The sequence below is a fragment of the Pyrus communis genome, chromosome 4 (genome assembly GCF_041283825.1).
Source record: "Pyrus communis isolate YQ-2024b chromosome 4, ASM4128382v1, whole genome shotgun sequence".
Taxonomy (NCBI): Eukaryota; Viridiplantae; Streptophyta; class Magnoliopsida; order Rosales; family Rosaceae; genus Pyrus; species Pyrus communis.
In genome coordinates this window covers 8,562,193-8,583,551 of record NC_142568.1, presented here as the reverse complement: position 1 = coordinate 8,583,551, position 21,359 = coordinate 8,562,193, and the positions used below count along the sequence as shown (strand labels likewise).

Genomic DNA, 21,359 nt, shown 5'->3' with positions numbered 1-21,359 from the left:
TATCTTGGATTGCAAATTTAATTTTATTGCAAATTTTAGGTGGAGCGGTATAATCGCCCACCCTACCCTGCATATTAAAATTTGCCTGCTATTTAATTTCATTACAATTTTAGGTGGTGCAGTATAATCGCCTACCCTGCTTTGTGTATTTAAATTTTCCTGCTACTTGAGTGGTGCGGAATAATTGCCCATTCTATGTTACATTATTTCAATGAGAATGGTGCGGTACAATCACCCTCCTCATTCACCCTGAAAATCTTGAGCCAGAAGTTTCAAATGCTTATCATTTTGGCCTGAAGATCAAAATGAAAAATTTATAAGAACCAGAAGTTCTAACATTATATTCCTCCAGGAATACATATTATTGCAAGTTCTTACACATCTCATTTTCTTTCAGAAAAGAAAATGACAAACTTGGTGAAGCTTGAATTTGCTGCCTTGGATATTACCGGGAAGAATTACCTGACCTGGATACTGGATACCAAGATCCATCTGGAAGCAGGCAATCTTGGAGATACCATCAGGGAAGAGAACAGCTCATCTTCTCAAGATCGGGCAAAGGCCATGATTTTCATTCGTCGCCATCTTGATGAGTTGCTAAAAAGCGAGTACTTAACGGCTGAAGATCCGTTAGCTCTCTGGAATGCCTTGAGAAACAGATACAATCACCAGACAACGGTTATTCTTCCAAGGGCTCACTATGGGTGGACTCATCTGAGGATCCAAGACTTCAAGTCAGTGGTAGAGTACAATTCTGCGTTCTTCAGAATTACCTCTCAGATGAAGCTCTGTGGGGATACTATTACTGAGGAACATATGCTGGAAAAGACTCTCAACACATTTCATGCCTCCAACGTGCTCCTGCAGCAGTATTATAGAGCGCGAGGCTACACTGAGTACAACCAGCTGATATTTGTGCTCTTAGTAGTTGAACAGAACAATGAGCTCCTGATGAAAAACCATCATTCTCGACCTACTGGATCTGCACCATTCCCAGAAGTGAACGCCATATCCTCTGGTGGTGATAATCATAAACGAGGATGTGGCCATAAGCGAGGTCGGTGGAATAGGAAAGGCAAGAACCATGGAGTTCAGTTTCATAACCAGGTTCCGAGGCATAATTTAGGCCTGAGCTTCAAAAATGGGAATCGCCACAAAGGCAAAGCTCATATGAATAATGCTCCCAGGAACTCTGAAGGAGCCTGCCATAGGTGTGGTGGCAATGGGCATTGGGCGTATACTTGTCGTACCCCAAAACATTTGGTGGATCTGTATCAAGCCTCTTTCAAGGAGAAGGGTGTCGAGACCAATTTTCTTGACCAGGCTAGACCAATGGATATACCTGATCCAGTGTTTGACTTATCGGGCCAGTTAAACACAACCCACCTAAATGGTTCAGACTTTATTGTGGAAATGGGGAATGAAGTATACCGGTTCGACTAAATCATTTATGTTTGATGTACTTTTATTATGCTGAAAACTAGCATTTCAATTCAATAAAAGTGGCATTTCCTGTTATAAATTGTTTGTTAACTGTGATTCCATTTACTCAGAAAGCATGGATAAAAACTGTGGTTATTCTTAGAGTATGAGAAATGGCGAAGATATTTGTCTTGCAGACAGCGCAACCACACATACAATACTTCGTGATCGAAAGTATTTCTCAAGCTTAATACTTACAAGAGTAGGGGTAACAACAATATCAGGACCTTCAGATGTAATTGAAGGCTTAGGGAAATCCCAGATTATGTTACCAAATGGAACAATATTGTCTATACAGAATGCATTGTATGCTACTCGATCTACTCAAAATTTGTTGAGTTTCAAAGATATACGCTTAAATGGATACCACATTGAAACGAAAAGTGCAGAAAATGTTGAGTATTTATGCATTACCTCCAATGATACCCAGAAGCGTATATTGGAGAAGTTGCGTGGTTTGTCGAGTGGATTGTATTATACATACATAAGGACAATTGAATCACATACTGTCATGAACTAGAAGTTCATTGATTCAAAGGTTTACATGCTTTGGCATGACCGTCTGGGTCATCCAGGATTTACTATAATGCGTAGGATCATTACCAACTCTAATGGACATCCATTAGTGAGCAGACACATTGCTATCTCAAATGATAACTCTTGCAAAGCTTGTTCTCAAGGGAAGTTGGTAATTAGACCATCACAACTAAAGGTTGATGCAAAATCCCCATCATTTCTGCAAAGAATTCAAGGGGATATTTGTGGGCCTATATTTTATGGTTTTGGTTGATGCATCTACCCGATGGTCACATGTTTGTCTCTTGTCTACTCGGAATGTAGCATTTGCGAGACTTCTTGCTCAAATAATTAAGTTACGAGCACAGTTCCCAGATTATCCCATTAAGTCCATCCGACTTGATAACGCTGGTGAATTTACGTCTCAAACCTTTGATGATTATTGCATGACATTGTGCATTGATGTTGAACACCCTGTTCCTCATGTCCATACTTAAAATGGTTTAGCAGAAGCGTTGATCAAGCGGCTTCAGTTAATAGCTCGCACTCTGCTTATGAAAACCAAATTGCCAGTCTCTGCATGAGGACATGCCATCTTACATGCTGCATCATTGGTTCGATTGAGATCTATAGCCAACCATCAATACTCCTCAGTACAACTCGTGTTTGGACATCAGCCAAACATTTCACATTTACGAGTTTTTGGTTGTGTTGTTTATGTGTTTATTGCACTGCCGCAACGTACTAAAATGGGACCTCAGCGTAGACTGGGAATTTACGTGGGTTTTGATTCACCATCCATCATTAGATATTTGGAACTCTTGACAGGTTATATGTTTACAGTTCCTTTTGCTGATTGTCACTTTGATGAGACAGTCTTCCTGTCGTTAGGGGGAGAAAAGACCGTTCCAGAAGAACGGAAAGAGCTGACATGGGTTGTTCCCACTTTGTCTCATTTTGATCCTTGCAGCATTCAATGTGAAAATGAAGTGAGAAGGATCGTTCATCTTTAAAACATTGCCAATCAAATGCCAGATGCATTTAATGATGCTATGAAAGTGACAAAATCACATATACCAGCTGTAAATGCATCTGCAAGAATTGATGTCCCTATTGGACAAAATAAAGTGGCAGCGAATGATTCATCTGGTGCACGCCTGAAGCGTGGTAGACCCCCAGGTTCAAAAGATTCAGCCCCTCGAAAGAGAAAGTCGAGGGCACAATTGAATCCAAATGAAATCATTCAAGAAGAGAAAATGAATGATAAATCCATAATTCATGATTCTGGACTTCCAGAAAAAGACAATGTCCTTGATGAGACACATGTCCTTGAAGAGACAGAAGTACATGAAAGCAAAGAAATCTCCATAAATTATGCATGTACAAATGAATTGTGGGATCGGAATGAAATAATCATCAGTGATATGCTTGCATTTGCAGTAGCCATTGAAATCATCTTAAGTGATAATATTGAGCCCTGCTCTGTTGATGAATGCAAACAGAGACAGGATGGGCCTAAGTGGAAAGATGAAATTGAGGCAGAATTAAATTCCTTGGAAAGGCGGAATGTTTTTGGACCAGTGGTCCAAACCCCGCCTAGTGTAAACCCCGTGGGTTACAAATGGGTATTCACCAGGAAACACAATGAGAAAAACGAGATTGCAAGATATAAAGCACGACTTGTTGCACAAGGCTTTTCTTAAAGACCTGGAATTGATTATGAGGAGACATACTCTCCTGTAATGGACACAATTACGTTCCATTACTTAATAAGTTTAGTGGTTTCAGAAAGACTTGACATGCGACTTATAGATGTCATCACCGCGTATCTATATGGAGAATTAGATACTGACATATATATGAAAGTCCCAAAAGGACTTAAGTTGCCTGAAACAAGTAACAAACCACGAGGTATGCTCTCGATCAAATTAAGGCGATCATTGTATGGGCTAAAACAATATGGACGAATCTGGTTACTAAATAATGTCATTTGCCCTTGTGTGTTCATCAACAATGTCATTTGCCCTTGTGTGTTCATTAAGAAATCCAATTCTGGATTCGCTATAGTGGTAGTATATGTTGATGATATGAACTTAGTTAGAACTCCTGAAGAGCTCAATAAAACTGCTAAATATCTGAAAAGCAAATTTGAAATGAAAGACCTTGGAAAAACAAAATTTTGTCTCGGTGATGCGTGAATTATACGCACACAAATTAAACCCTCTTTTTGTCAATTGTAGTATAAGTATAAGTAGGGATCGTTCTGGACCGGGGATTAGGAGGGATTGTTAATCACTTGGATTTGACTCAAAAACGTAAAAACACAATATAAAACACTATACTAGACTCAAAGAATGCAAAACTAAACTTTAAAACACTAAAACAAACCAAAAGACTCAAACATCACCCAAAACACTCAAAACTGCCTTAAAAACACTTTCTGGGCAGTAAGGCAGTTTTGAGCACTTTGGTGAATTTGGACGAATTTGTGTAATAAATTGAATCAAAACACTTATAAACACAAACTAAATGTATTTCTAACTAAATTGGACAATAAAGTAAAGGGGGATTGAGTTTTGGACGAAATTAAATTAAGTGCACAGATTGTAATTTAAAATAGAATGTAAATATGAAATTGATGGAATGGAATGGATGAGAAGCTAGCTAAGGGGTTCATCTCCATACATGTTATACTTGCATAATAAAACGATTTCCAATTGCTTTTCAATAAACCATTAATTCTCAACACCCCAAGTTAACTGTGAATTACACTAATTAACCCTCAGATTTTCCTAACGTTATTGAATTGGATGATTGCATACGACAACCCAAAACATTCCCCACAAGTTCCCTATATGAACTGCATAATAGAGATACAAGCAAGAATCCTTACGTTCTTTGAAAACCATAAGCATTGACGAAGCATTCGTTACTATGAACTGCATGAAACTCTTGCCAAGAATTCATTTAACGCGATTGTTTATAAGCAACCTCCACTACTTGTGAATATAAGTTTGTAACGATTAGGTGAAACTCACTTATATTCTAGCGTCATATTCATGCATGAAAATTAAGCGCCCATTCTCAATAAAAATACATAAATAAGTTATCTATCAAATAGTTAAACAAATTGAATTCACAACTTATGAAACGCAATTAGAAGTAATCAAATCAAAATGCAAGCATAAACATATATTTTGAATCACCCCCTAGCTAAAGGGGATTTAGTTCCTCATACGTACAAAACAAAGAGAATTTAAATTAAACATTGAATTCAAAGGAAAAGAAACACCTAAACATTCCAACAACTCAAACTTGAATTGTATGAACGTTTAGGCCTGCTTCTCTTCCTCTTTGTTGTAGCACAAGGTCTAAGGATTTGTGAGGAGTGATAGGCACGGCAATGGATTGTTTTTGTGGTGTTTGGATTAGTAGGGAAGCCACGGCAACAAGGGGTTTGTTGCTTGGTGAATTTCTGAATGTATGGAAGAATGAATGAGAATGAATGTTGTGTGAAGTGTGTATGGTTTTTATAGGGAGATGAATGGATGGGAGAGGGAACATGACAGCTAGGTTTGGATGGGAGAGGGAACATGACAGCTAGGAACTTGGTGGAAATCTGGAATGGTGATGGGAGATGCATGTGGCTGATTTATGCATGTGATTAAAGGGTAGGAGTGCATGTGCTTTGACAGAAATGAAAGGGATAATGCACGGCAAAGGGTGAGGATTGTGGTGCAATGATGAAATGTTGTGTATGTGAGTGATTAGGAATGCATGTGCAATGACAGCTAGGTTAAATGATTAAAGGGTGCATGTGGGTTGGAAATGCATGTGGAATGGCTGTTTTATTTGTTGGGAAAGCATGTGAATTAAAGCTAGGGTGAATGATGATGAATGCATGTGGGAGTGTGGCTGAAATGAAGGAGTGGAATGCTAGAATGTTATGCACGGCAATGGTGGAAATGGAGGTGCTGGAATTGATGGAATGCACGGCTAAGGATATAGGAAAGGTTTAAATGTCCTAGAACTAAAGGGAACAAGGTTCCAACACTTTGGTCTTCAATTAGGTCTTCAATTTTGTCCAACACTTTGGCTCCAAGCATAAGCTATCCATCCTTAGCCCAAAAGTGCTCCAAAAGTCTCCAAATGCATCTTTTTGCTCCTTTAGCCCTTTGGACCTACAAACACACGAAAATAGCTTAAAGTACTAAAATTACTAAGTACTAGCAACATAAATGCAAGAAAACAAGCAAACTAAGGCGCATAAATATGCTCCTATCAAATTCCCCCACACTTAGCTTTTGCTAGTCCTCGAGCAAAACAAAACAAAAGAAACCAAAAACAAAACGACACTGAACAAGTAAAACACAACCTAAACCTTCCAACAATTGTCTCAGGGATTTCCAATGCACATGACAAGTTAAAAATCATTATTCCCACAGATTTTAGCCATCTTTACACTTAAGTACATTCTTAATCATAGTCACCACATACTAGTTCACAATTAAGCATTTAAAACACATTTCGAATGTAGTAACATGCCTTAGAGAATTTCCTCAATTCCTTACTAGAATGCACTTTATTTTCACACAGATTTTCTGACTACACACCCTACACTAGTTATATGTGAGAGATTGATGTAAACATGAAAGACTAGTATCTCACATATGTTATAACAAAGAAAGCATTTTCTGGATTTACGATAATGACATGAATATGATCTCATGAATGGAATGCTACTACTTAGAATGAGAACCAGTGATTCCATAAGCTCATATCAATTCCAAACTCCACATTATTGAACACATAACGATCAAGATAGAAGTCAAAGGGGTGTAACGGGGCTAGGGTATTTGGCTAACAAAGAAGGGATATGGAAAACAAAGGTTCTTAAAGAAATAGCGAGCAAAGCATTTGAATTAACTTAGAATTCACTTTTGAATGAAAACTCAACTTTTGAACAAATAGGGGGAACAAGCTCTTTTTCCTTTCTTTCTTTCTTTTCTTTTCTTTTCTGTTTTTCTTTTTCATATGTTTTTCACAAATTTTTTTTTTCTTTTTTTTCTTTTGTATCTCAAAACATACATATAAACTTAAGAACAAACATTCCTTCCCCCACACTCATTTTCTTGCATAATGTAACTCAAAAGGAATTCATTTAAGTCATGCTCACTATCTTTTAAGAACAAGGGTGTGGATTGTCCTAAACTAGGCTAGGTGAGGATAATGTGGGTTAACAAAGAATAAAGGCTAAACAAAGCTCAACGGGGTTAAAACTTACAACATATACGAAATATGGGAAATAAGGCTATTTGGCTATGGTGGCAACTACACAACTTCATCTTGATATATGTTATGCAATTCAATGTCATGCTTTGAATGAAACGGATATAAGTTCTAGCATTTAGTTCTAACATGATACAATTGCATTCTAAGTAGCAACCAAGCAAGGAATAATGAGATCATGCAACAACTTTAGAAAACAAAGAATCACAGATTATAACTCTCCAAAGAAGGTAATGGCTCGAGTCTCACAGGGTTGTAGCGTTTGTTTGAGTTCCTTCCTTCAAGCATGTTACAAAAACGAATTTTTCTTTTATGATTGCATGTGAAGTCATACATTATAACCATAACCAAGCATATACCAAGAGTAAATCAAACTTTTCTCTATGTTTATAACTCTTTTTAACAGTCATGCAATTACAAACCAAATCCTTATCATTGTGTTGGAAGGTACCCTAAGACACAAACACACAAAAACGACTCAAAACACTCTTTTTAGGCTTTTCAAAACATGTTTTTCAAATTTTTATGTGAGTTTAGGGACGCAAATCTGGTTATGGAGTGTAAATTCCATCTTCTCCTTGGTTGAATGCATGGGTTGATCTTGGTGATTCCACAGGCTTAATCTTGAACTGGTTTCCTTCCATCGTTGATTTTCCACAGGTTACTCTTGAACTGGGCTGGAGGATTCTTTTGGTTTCCTCCAATCGTTGATTTTCCTTTGTGCTACTCTTGAACTGGGCAACAGGATTCTTTTGGTCTCCCCCGAAGGTCTGAGCTTACTCCTTTTATCTGTTTCTTTGTTCAATCTTTGCAGAAGTGGTCCCTTCTCTGGAAGTGTATCAACCGTTGAAGATGACTACTCGAGAGCAACGCTAGGTAAGCAACCAGGAATAGATTCCAGGCAGTCGGCTCCAGATCGGAAGACTGACTCCAAGTGCCGGCTGATTGCTTCTTTCACTTTGCCATGCGAGTAAGAACAAGGACAAAGAAAAAGACAGGGAAAGAGCATGATATGAGATACTTTTGCTTTTGACCTTGATGATATGAGATACCTTTGCTTTTGAAGAAGCGGTGAATGAATCAGCACATGCTTTAATCTACCGTTTCCTCCTGGGTCATCTGTACTCCAGGCATCTGGTATCATCTTTGGGGAAGAAGAAAAAATTGAGTATTTCGAAAGGCTTTGCTGGGAGTGTGCCCTCAGAGGTGAGGAAGAGTTGGGCATTTTCTTCAGGTCTGCCTTGCCATAAAAGATGAAGGTCGACATATATAGGGATTTCCCAATAGCAAGTGGTGGTACTGTTCTTTTACCCTTGTCGACAAACGTTTTGATCCCGTAAATCCGGCTTTTAGAAATAGTGACGACTCTTCGATCTTTGAATACGCCTCTTCGATTTCTGAACGACGCCTCTTCGATTTCTGAACGAGCGCCTCTTTTGACAAAGTTGCACGCGTTTTCTGAAAAGCAGAGAAAGCGTCGCCGAACTTTGCGCTTGTCGGCTAAAGATGTGTAGTTGCGATGATGGCCTCCACGTGTTTTCAACTTTTTCAGAGATCTTTTGACAAAGTTGAACGTGTTTTCTGAAAAGCCGAGAGATCGTCGCCGAACTTTACGCAGGAAATTCCAGCTCTTTGAATCGGTGGTCGCGTCGCCTTGGCTTTTTATAGAGCTATCGATCACCGCCAACACACACACTCTGAAGATTGCCCATTTGTGAAAATCGTCTCCGACCCTTTGAGATTTAACTTCATCCACCCTTCTCTTTGAACACCTTTGAAAAATGACTAACCCATCGAACCTTAGCTTAGATTTGAGTCTCAGCAGCGATCCGGTTGCGCCCCGTCAAGGTAATGTATGGCGCCCTTCTTTCTTATCTTCTAACGGTCCTCTTACAGGTGAAGACTCCATGATGACGGATGCAACAACAGCTACGATAGTAGCTAGGAACCTCCTCACTCCTAAGGATAGTAGGCTGCTTTCAGGATGGTCCGATGAGTTGGCCGTTCAAGAGTCCCTCGCTCTCAGTGTTCAGTGTGTAGGCTCTGTGTCCAACATGGGCCAATGCCTACTTGCTCGCTCCCGGCAGGTTGAATCGTTGATGGCAGAGGTGGAAAGTCTCAAGCAAGAGATCAAACAGCTGAGGTACGAGAATAGAAGTTTGCATGTGCTTGCAAACAACTATTCGACAGGCATGAAGAGGAAGCTTGATGAGCTGCAAGAATCTGAAGGTCGGATTCAAAGTGACCGTCAAAGGCTTGCGGCTTATCTCCAGAGACACCTTTTTCCTGGGTCATCCAGCGTTCCACCAAGTATTGTGGCCTCGAATGATCTAGCTCCGATGCCTCCCGCTTCGATGCCTCCCTCTTCTATGCCTCCCGCTTCGATGCCTCGTAGTGGGGCTTCACGTAAACATCCTTTGTGAAGGCTCCATCATTCTGCCATTTTTTATTTTATTTTATTTTATTTTATTTTATTTTATTTTTTTATTAGAATGAAACGGTATGGAATTGATCTTTGAATGGAAGGTGATACTTGAAATGATCCGGTAATGGTTTAAATTCAAGATTGGATGCCTGAATCATTAACAACATGTTAGTATAAAAGAAAATTGAAATTGGAGGAGGTGGCTTACTTATGTGATCCAATAAGAACTCAAGAATAAACACCCCTTCTTTGAACGTTTCAGGGACTTTGCACTTGGTCAGATTTGATGTGAGGATTGGTCCTTGTCTTGTGTCATAAAATTCAACTTCTTTGGGGTTGTTTATCTCAAGAACGTCCTCTTTGATGAATTCATGATATTCCCTACTTTTCACCTTTGGAAGGGCTTCCAAGGTGTCTTTTTCTCTTTCTTCTTCCTTGGAATTCATGAACCTGCAAGGAATAGGGATATTTGTTGGAACGGGGTTAGAAATAATGAAATTTGGAACAACCTTACCTAAATTAGATGGCGTAGGAGCAATAGGTGCCTCCGGCAAAGGTGTTTCCTCTTCCTCAATTTGCAATCTTTCATCTTCCTTGTGATTTGATTTTGATGGTTGAGGGTCCGTTCCAACCTCCTTGCCACTTCTCAAGATGATTTCCTTGGCAGTTTCAAATCCTCCTTTCGGATTTGCAATGGTTGAACTAGGGAGTTCGTCTTGGTCTCGAAACTGTCCTACGAACTCCACGATCTGCCGAATTTGCTTTTCCAAATGGTCCAACCTTTTGTCTTGATTTTGCCTCTCTTTGTTTTGAGGTTGGATTTCATTGCTTTGGGCAGGTTGTGGTGGCTGCATAGGCGTTGAATAGAACTCCTCATATGGTGGCTGCCAATATCCTTCTTGTTGAGTCTCATTGTCTTGATTTTGTGAGCCCTGCACCAAACAAATTAATTCATTAAGCTTTTGATTATAATCTATTGACGAACTTAAATTTGGTTGGGCATATTGAATATGAGGTTGTGGTGGGTGTATAGGTCTTGAATAGAACTCCTCATATGGCTGCCAATATCCTTCTTCTTGAACATGTTGAGGTTCCCACAACATAGAGTTTGAATGATCACTCCAATCTGAACTGTAAGTATTGGAAAACACGTTACTCCTTGATTGAAGATCAAATATATCAACGCTTTGCATTTGAGACCTTTCCATGAGCTGTGACAAAAGAGAAGCATTATCAAGTGCCATGTTGTGCTTCTCTAGTACTTGATTTCAACAAACAAAACACAAATCAAAAACTAAAATTAAAATACATAATAGAAACGAACAATCCAAGAGATTAGCAAATTTGCTAATCCCCGGCAACGGCGCCAAAATTTGATGCGTGAATTATACGCACACAAATTAAACCCTCTTTTTGTCAATTGTAGTATAAGTATAAGTAGGGATCGTTCTGGACCGGGGATTAGGAGGGATTGTTAATCACTTGGATTTGACTCAAAAACGTAAAAACACAATATAAAACACTATACTAGACTCAAAGAATGCAAAACTAAACTTTAAAACACTAAAACAAACCAAAAGACTCAAACATCACCCAAAACACTCAAAACTGCCTTTAAAACACTTTCTGGGTAGTTTTGAGCACTTTGGTGAATTTGGACGAATTTGTGTAATAAATTGAATCAAAACACTTATAAACACAAACTAAATGTATTTCTAACTAAATTGGACAATAAAGTAAAGGGGGATTGAGTTTTGGACGAAATTAAATTAAGTGCACAGATTGTAATTTAAAGTAGAATGTAAATATGAAATTGATGGAATGGAATGGATGAGAAGCTAGCTAAGGGGTTCATCTCCATACATGTTATACTTGCATAATAAAACGATTTCCAATTGCTTTTCAATAAACCATTAATTCTCAACACCCCAAGTTAACCGTGAATTGCACTAATTAACCCTCAGATTTTCCTAACGTTATTGAATTGGATGATTGCATACGACAACCCAAAACATTCCCCACAAGTTCCCTATATGAACTGCATAATAGAGATACAAGCAAGAATCATTACGTTCTTTGAAAACCATAAGCATTGACGAAGCATTCGTTACTATGAACTGCATGAAACTCTTGCCAAGAATTCATTTAACGCGATTGTTTATAAGCAACCTCCACTACTTATGAATATAAGTTTGTAACGATTAGGTGAAACTCACTTATATTCTAGCGTCATATTCATGCATGAAAATTAAGCGCGCATTCTCAATAAACATACATAAATAAGTTATCTATCAAATAGTTAAACAAATTGAATTCACAACTTATGAAACGCAATTAGAAGTAATCAAATCAAAATGCAAGCATAAACATATATTTCGAATCACCCTCTAGCTAAAGGGGATTTAGTTCCTCATACGTATAAAATAAAGAGAATTTAAATTAAACATTGAATTCAAAGGAAAAGAAACACCTAAACATTCCAACAACTCAAACTTGAATTGTATGAACGTTTAGGCCCGCTTCTCTTCCTCTTTATTGTAGCACAAGGTCTAAGGATTTGTGAGGAGTGATAGGCACGGCAATGGATTGTTTTTGTGGTGTTTGGATTAGTAGGGAAGCCACGGCAACAAGGGGTTTGTTGCTTGGTGAATTTCTGAATGTATGGAAGAATGAATGAGAATGAATGTTGTGTGAAGTGTGTATGGTTTTTATAGGGAGATGAATGGATGGGAGAGGGAACATGACAACTAGGTTTGGATGGGAGAGGGAACATGACAGCTAGGAACTTGGTGGAAATCTGGAATGGTGATGGGAGATGCATGTGGCTGATTTATGCATGTGATTAAAGGGTGGGAGTGCATGTGCTTTGACAGAAATGAAAGGGATAATGCACGGCAAAGGGTGAGGATTGTGGTGCAATGATGAAATGTTGTGTATGTGAGTGATTAGGAATGCATGTGCAATGACAGCTAGGTTAAATGATTAAAGGGTGCATGTGGGTTGGAAATGCATGTGGAATGGCTGTTTTATTTGTTGGGAAAGCATGTGAATTAAAGCTAGGGTGAATGATGATGAATGCATGTGGGAGTGTGGCTGAAATGAAGGAGTGGAATGCTAGAATGTTATGCACGGCAATGGTGGAAATGGAGGTGCTGGAATTGATGGAATGCACGGCTAAGGATATAGGAAAGGTTTAAATGTCCTAGAACTAAAGGGAACAAGGTTCCAACACTTTGGTCTTCAATTAGGTCTTCAATTTTGTCCAACACTTTGGCTCCAAGCATAAGCTATCCATCCTTAGCCCAAAAGTGCTCCAAAAGTCTCCAAAATGCATCTTTTTGCTCTTTTAGCCCTTTGGACCTACAAACACACGAAAATAGCTTAAAGTACTAAAATTACTAAGTACTAGCAACATAAATGCAAGAAAACAAGCAAACTAAGGCGCATAAATATTCTCCTATCACTCGGCCTGCAGATCGAGCATTGTGCTAGTGGAATTTTGGTCCACCAATCAGCTTGCATTGAAAAAATTCTGAAGCGATTTGGTATGGACAAGGCTTATCCACTCAGCACGCCAATGGTCGTTTGTTCTTTGGACATTAAGAAAGATCCATTCCGTCTAAAAGAAGATGATGAACTAGTCCTTGGTCCAGAAGTACCATATCTGAGTGCAGTAGGTGCTTTGTTGTATTTAGCACAATGTACTAGACTAGATATAGCTTTTTCAGTTAACTTGTTAGCAAGGTATAGCTCTGCTCCAACAATTCGCCATTGGAAGGGTATCAAAGATGTATTGCGATACCTTCGTGGGACAACAGACATGGATCTCTTCTACTCAAAGAACTCCACAAATGACCAGGTCCTTGTTGAATATGCAGATGTTGGTTTTCTTTTTGATCTGCATAAAGCCCGCTCACAAACTGAATTTGTGTTTAAGAATGGAGATACAACAATCTCATGGCGCTCAACCAAGCAAACATTAATTGCTACATCTTCAAATCATTCAGAAATACTTGCTTTACGTGAAGCAAGTCGTGAATGTTCTTGGTTAAGATCAATGATCCATCATATCCGGAATTCATGTGGTTTAACTTCGAAGACAGACAATCCAACTGTCATTCATGAAGATAATGCAGCCTGTGTTGCCCAAATGAATGAAGGATTCATCAAGGGCGATAAGACTAAACACATATCTCCAAAGTTTTTTAGTGCACATGAGCTTCAGAAGGCTAAAGTTATTGAAGTCAGACAAATCCGTTTGAATGAAAATCTGGCAGACTCGTTCACTAAATCTCTACCAAAGTGCACGTTTCAGAAGTTAGTGCAAAGTATCGGATTACATTGACTTACCAAACAGCTAAATTTGGAGAATGCGGAATCAGGGGGAGATACATATCAGGGGGATCATCCATGATACATGCTTGTTGTACTCTTTTTCCTTCGATTAGGATTTTTCCCACTGGGTTTTTCCTATCAAGGTTTTAACGAGGCAACATAAGCATACTTGACACTATATCAACTTCCCACTGGGTTTTTCCTATCAAGGTTTTAACGAGGCAACATAAGCATACTTGACACTATATCAACAATCCAGGAAAAGTTGTACTCTTTTTCCTTCGCTATGGTTTTGTCCCACTAGGTTTTTCCAAGCAAGGTTTTAACGAGGCAACTGATGTTGATATGTGGGCATTCAAGGGGGAGTGTTGAAAATACTAGTGGGTAATGAATGCCACCGTATTGAAAACCTTGCCACAGTATTGAAAACCTTGTCACAGCATTGAAAACCTTGGCAGAATATTGATATGTGGAGATCATTTGTCAAAGGTGTGGTGTAAATATTCAAAATGTAATAATACAGAGTTGCTCTATAAATAAAGCACTCTGACTGCTATCAATCAATATAGTAGAAGAGAACGAGAGAAAAGATCAATAACATCATCTATTCCTCCGTCTTTTATTTGTTATCCTCTTGTGCTATAGTTTCAGTGTGACATTTTACACCTGACTTACTCAATTCACTAAAAGGTTATCTCTCTAACTTTGACCTATTTATAACAAAGTGAAGTTTATCTACTTTTTTGGAACCAAACTTCCTTGTTATAGAGAGGTAGGTGATGCTGAATTATTAATTAAGAGCGACTACCCAAAAAAAAAAAAATGCCCAAAACATCGAATTAATATTTGAGCTCTAATTTGGGCATCCTTATAGGCCTTAAAAATTCAATAACAACAATAATGCCCCTTCAATTTTACATCAGATAGCAAAATGCTTGTAGGTCAAAAGGTTAAGAAAATTTACATCACTCACACCTTTGAAGTTGTTTGGTCGTTACGTGAGGAAAACTAGCCGTTTTTTTATTTTTTTTATTTCATTTATAGAAGAAGATGAAAAAGATATAAGAAATTTGTAGCTTAGTTGGTTAAGAATATTTATTCATATCCTCAAAGTCTTAAATTTAATTTTCTTCTTCCGTAATATCGCTTGTACAAACAAAAGAAGAGGAAGACAATAACCAAACTTTTCGATATAGGGATTAACTTTTTACCATTGAAGCTATAAGCACCCACACAAAAAATGGCGTTGTAAACATGCCAGAATGGACTTTTTTACATTTCCTTTCTAACTGAAATTTCTTTCAGCAGGACTGGCTGACTTATTGTCTGCATCCATAATTTCATTGAAAATAAGTTATGATACTTCTTCAGAATTCCCTTTACATAATGTTCATTGGTCATGCTACAATTCTGCCATTCTTTATAGTACAGAGAAGAGATTCGGGATAGTACTACGCTCCCTCCCATACCAAATTAACAGGTTGGCGAAGAGGACTGACTTTTGGTGGTAATTGGTCCGTTTGCTAGATCATGTATGTTTAATCAATAATTTTAGGATATTAGAAGTCATCAAAATGAAAAAGGCGTAGCAATTGGTTACAAGCGTTTACTTTTGCCAAAATAGTTTCTGAAATTGGCATACAACTCCTCACTTTGGTCTCTGACAATGAAAATCGTTATAAGTGGTCCGTAAATTTGCCCACCGTAAATCATTTTGGTCATTCCATGAAAAATCTGTGAATAACCTCGTTAAATTGTCACGTGAACGACTACGTGTGACCATTTTTTTAAGGATATTTTTGTCAAACCAACCCCTCCACTTAATGAGGATATTGCTATATATTTTACGGAATGATCAAATGTTTTAAGGTGTATAAATTAGGGATCACTTATATCGATTTCAATATCAAAGACTACAGTAAGGAGTTATACTAATCTTAAGGACCGATATTTGCAATACTAGTAATTGAATGTATAACTGTGGATGCAAATTTCCACCTTCTTCTTCTTGGACGAAAATGTACCTGCAAAACAATTAACACTTAAGATCAAGGCCAAGAGCCTCACGCGCACACGATGATTTTTTTTTTGGGGGGGGGTGCTTTGGCCGAAGAGTCTCTGATGCCAATGTTAGAATTTGAAAGAGAAAGTGTTTAGAGAATTTTAGGAGAGAATTGGACTTAGGTTTTTGGAGAAATATGGGGCTATATATAGGGGTGTGGCTGGCCCTATTTGGAGAAATAGGGACTGGCCACTTATGGTGATGTTTTGAATATTATTGCAAGATATTATGTCAAATAATATCCTGCAATTAATTTGGTAAGTAATCCCAATTTGAAAAGAATAATTGGGAGTTACCTTATGGATGATGATTTGATGAGGAGTGATGAGAGGGTTTTGAATAAATACCATTTTGATCACTTTTGACCTTGATTGAGCCATTATTATCCATTGCATGCGCGTGGGAATCCTGGTGTGCCTCAAGGATAATTTTGTCTTTTTAACCCAAAAGTCCATGTGTCGCCTACATAATTTTCTTGATTATTTTTGGTTCCATAAATGCCCCCACACTTGTTGGGGTACTTGCAGGAAAGAGTAGCAGGTGGAGAGCTCATCTCTTGCTTTAGAAAACATAGGATTATTTCCTATTTTGATGTAGATTCCCTCTTTAATTGGAAATTAGATCTTTCTAGGAAAGGGAAATTAATCACTTCTAAAGTTTGTTTAAGTTTACCTTAAGTAGATGATTAAATAAACTTCGGATAGCAATTTATTCTATCCTTCAAAAAAGAGAAAGTTAAAGGATATTTGTTCCCCCTCCCCTAGCAATCTTTTACACTTGCTCGTGCAAAAGACCATCTTTCGTTGTTTTCTTCGTCTTCTCTGAGTTGCACCGAGGTAAGAAAATTTAATTTTCCTTATCTTCTTCTTAGATAGTGCTGTCGCAGGGCAGCCGTCGGGGTGGTGCAACAAGTTGGCTAGCAGAAGCTAAGAGTTGGTTGGTAGGAGCCAAGAGTCAGCTCGACATAGGTCGAGGAGTGTTGTGGCAGAGACCACTGCTTCGGTTGCTCAGCTTGGCTAAAGCCCAAGGCAGCTGTGTGGTTGGGGCCGCAGATTAAGGAGCTGGGCGTTAAAAGGGTTGTTTACCCAAGTTCCTTTGTGAAGCATACAACCAAATATAGAAGAACTGCTCTGCTTGCTATGATGCAGAAAATGACGATTTTGGCAACTGACTCTATGCTCCTTAATCAAAAGGATACCAAGGCTGCCAAGGAGGTGGCAAAGATTAGGCAGCTGAAACTTATTCCTCTGCCGAGAAGATCAAAAGGTTGGAGTCTGAGCTCGTTGCTTTGAAGGGGTTTAATATCTCTGCCCCTACTTCTCTGCAGCTTGAGACCGCTCGCCAAGAGATCGTTGACTTGAAGACTAGGCTTGACGCGATCCAAGTTAAGTATGAAAGTGCAGAGAAGCAGATTGGATGTTACATACCTCAGATTCAAGATCTTAAGCATTCTATTTTTTAGCTTCGTTCTGTTGCTTATGCAAAGGATGAAGAGTTAATTGCTGCTTATAATTAAGTGATCCACTTCAAGAAGATCATCAATAGGCTTGAACCCCAAGTGTTGGAACTCTAAGGTGCACCGAAGGTCAACGAAAGTCTGAAGAAGGAAGTGGATGAGCTGCAATGCTCCGTGTTGGTCTGCTCGAGGAGAACAATCAGTTGAAGGGTGAGAAAGCTGGGCTCGATGCTTCGCTTATTCAGAGTTAGGCCGATCATTCGGCTTTCGGCCTTTGTTATTTATTTATCAATTTTGCTAGAAAATTTAATAAACTTGCTTCCTCCGTTTTTCTTTGTTTTTGCTTCTTTTGTTTACGCCTAACCTGTGACCTTTAGACCAACGGCAGGTGTGCTGCTTTTCTATAAGCAGACAGGCCCGCGTAACCTATGCAACCATATATGTTGGTATAGAACTTTTGCAAAGTTGTTAGCCATAGGGTCGGCAGCTGAACGCCTTACTTACAGAAGTAGACGTGTCTGCGTGACCACTTGGCTGTTAACCTTGGCCTGCATCACAATATACTAAATATTTTTGGGTCATGAAATTCGCTAACCTTTCGTAGCAAAAGTACGCGGTTGTATAGAATTTCATAAGTAAGGGTCCCAACGAACTCCTTGCTTTTTATGTAACCAATTTCGTAGGTTGCATAACATGTATCACAACACTTTAGGAATTAGTGTAAATCTAGACAATCATTCCGCACTTGGCAGAGGTGAAGCTTATCGACTGCATAACATGTTGGCAATGGATAGAACTTTGTATATGCACGTTAATTGTTTAACCTTTCACAAGAAATATGCAGTTGTATAAGTTTAGCGTGGCTTACTGCTCGAAAGGCAAGCTTTAGGCAATCTTCTAGAAACTGTAGGCTACCTTAGTGCACTTGGTAGCAGCTTTAGGGTTCCAGGGCAGCCGCTCATAGGGCTTACTAAGTATGTGCCTCATTCGTCTTTGAAGCCCGGTTCCTCACGAATGAGGCCATGAGACATAAAATCCTTGAGTTAGCTAAGCTTTGAAAAAAACCATTGTGGCTACTTCTAGGAATCCCGACACAAGCCATCGTGCACCTAGTTACACCAGGACAGCCCGACTCATCCATGTTTGGATATTTGGAGTGTATATTTTAGCCTCCTGTATTGGGGAGCAGACCCATGTGGGTGTTAGGGAATTAGTTTACCTTTTCGAACTGGAGAGCATGGTTGGTCCCCAAGGGGCGCAATTCATGCGATAAGTCCCTAAGAAGGGCATGATCTTCTTTTGAAGTGCATGAGTGATCAGTTATTGTAAGCATGCAGTTGAGCCAAGTTGTAGGTTACTTCTGAATTCCTTATTGAAAAACGAATGAAATGAACGAAAACTTAGTTGTAAAGTAGGAACTGCATAACAACTAAATAGTCCTCGGCTTGCAAGGTGGTACCTGTCAAGCTGTTTGAGTTTTCAGGCTTTGATGTAGCGGGAGGTCACTCATGGTACTTCATCAAATTGTAGGCGTTCCACTGCTTTTCGATCTCTTTGTCGTTCACGGTGGTGAGGGTGTAACTACCCTTGTTGCCTACTCTGTTGATCTTGTACAGACATTCCCAAATGGGATCTATCTTTTTGGTGCTTTCTCTGCGGGCAATAATGAAAGCTTTTCTTAGGAATCGATCTCCAGGCTGGAACTGCTGGATTTTGGTCCTTTTGTTTTAGTTGGAGATAAGCTGTTGTTGGTAGGCTGCAATGCAGTGATAGCCTTCTCGCGTTTATCCTCTGCCAGATCTTTGTGGCCATCTCCTTTCTGTTCTGCTCGATGCTTGGAAATAGAGTACTGATACTTGGCACGATGACATTTGGATGAATGATTACTTTTGAACCAAATGCCAAAGAGAAAGGAGTTTCACCGGTTGTTTATCGTTTGGTTGTGCGATACACTCATAGACATCCGGGAAGTTCGCTTGGCCATTTTCCCTTCTTGTCGGAGAGGGATTTCTTGAGGCAATTGGGAATCATCTTGTTGGATGTTCGTCCTGCCCATTGCCTTGAGGATACTTCAGCATGGACATGTGATACTTGATGCCATAATTTTGGAAGAACTTCACCAAATCTTTGCCTACGAATTATGGACCATTGTCTATGATGATGGATTGCGGGATGCCAAATTGGTAAATGATGTTCCTCAATATGAAACGCTCTATATCCATCTAAGTTGTGGTTATCATAGGCTTTGCTTCCACCTACTTGGTGAAGTAGTCAGTTGCCACGATCGTCATGCCTCTGCCTCCAGTAGCAGGCGGCATTAGCCCTACCAAGTCGATTGTCCACTGCATGAACGGCCAATGACTCATCTACGAGTGTAGTTTGCTGGCAGGTAGTGTTGGTACCGGCTTGTAGTGTTGGCAGCGATCACATTTTTGTACAAACTCCTTAGTGTCTTGATGCATAGTAGGCCAGTAGTAGCCTACGTTTAGAGCCTTTTGTGCTAAGGATCGACCTTAGGAATAATTTCCACAAACACCTTCATGGATTAAGTTTAGAACCTTTAGGTTGTCGGGAGGCGTTAGGTAGCGAAGATGTGGTCCGGTGTAGAATTTTCGGATGAGAATGCCATTCCACATATAGTAGCATGCTGCCTTTGTTTAGAGCTTTCTAGACTCCAATTTTTTCATAGGGAGTGTGCCATTAACCAAGTAGTCTATAATGGAATCTTGCTAGTTTGGAGTTCTACTAACCTGCGACACCTCGGTTGTTGGCTTCGCCTTTATGCTTGGCTTGCCTAGATACTTCACCAAAATAGAGCATTTGAGTTGGTGGTCGAGAGCGAAGCCTAGGCTGGCTAGCGCGTCCGCGTGGGTGTTGTCTGGCCGTGGAACTTGAATGATAGTGTAAGTCTGAAATACCTCGAGTTGTTTTCGTACATTCTTTGGGTCGCCATCTTCAGATGTTTTGCCGTGTATTCCCCAATAGTCTGGCTGGTGATTAGCTGGGAATCATAATGAATTGCAAGCTTTTTCACTGCCAAGTCTTTTTCCAATTGGAGGTCTGCTAGTAGGGCTTCGTACTCTGCTTCGTTGTTGGATGCTTTGAAGCCTAGAGTGATTGCCTGCTTGAGCATCGAACTGTCTAGGGTGATAAGGACCACGCCTGCTCTCGAGCCCTTGTCGTTGAATGGGTCGTCGATGTGCAAATTCCAAAAGTCTTCATCGGGTGAAGCAGGCTGGCTAAGGCATGCTTAGTTGCCGTTAAGGTGTCGTTGGGTTACTCTGTTGCGTCGCCTAGGCTAGGCGTGAAGGCACGTCAGGGAGCTGTGGGGCTGGGGCTATGTTACATGCAGCAGGAGATGCTTAACTGCCTGTATTGGGTCATTCTAAAGCTGAATTATGGAGTAAGGGTTAGCTAGGGCAGTGTAACGTGCAGTATGAGGTGATGCTCAACTGTCGGTGCATGTTTCTCCTATGTATAATCTTTTGGGGTGACAAGGATAAAACTTGCTTTCGAGTGTGTGTTTCTAGTGTTCGTCTACCATTGGTGCGCCTTTTAGGCTAAGTTGTTGCGTGCGTCAGAAAACTTTGCATCCGCCAGTGTTTGCGCCTTTATCGTCGTGCATTTGGATTTGGTGGAATAGTGCTTAATGAGGATGACTGCTTGCGTTTGAAGGTATAACTTAAGCTTCTGGTTTATAACAACTGTCACCAAAGTTAGCTTTTGAATTTCTGTAGTTGGTTTCCGCATCAAGAATAATTTTTGAACTGTGGAATACAGGTAGTTGGGGAAGT

General features: G+C 39.5%; 1 protein-coding gene and 1 pseudogene across 1 annotated transcript; one reads left to right on the top strand and one right to left on the bottom strand.

Annotated features, from left to right (window-relative positions):
* Window positions 1-405: 405 nt before the first annotated feature.
* LOC148697401 (uncharacterized) lies at window positions 406-1,443 on the top strand. The gene has a single exon (XM_088691915.1). It carries the CDS (start codon window positions 406-408, stop codon window positions 1,441-1,443), a length of 1,038 nt encoding a protein of 345 aa, XP_088548041.1.
* Window positions 1,444-19,067: 17,624 nt separating this feature from the next.
* Window positions 19,068-21,359, bottom strand: part of LOC148697400 (uncharacterized) — a 49,723-nt pseudogene continuing 47,431 nt past the window's right edge.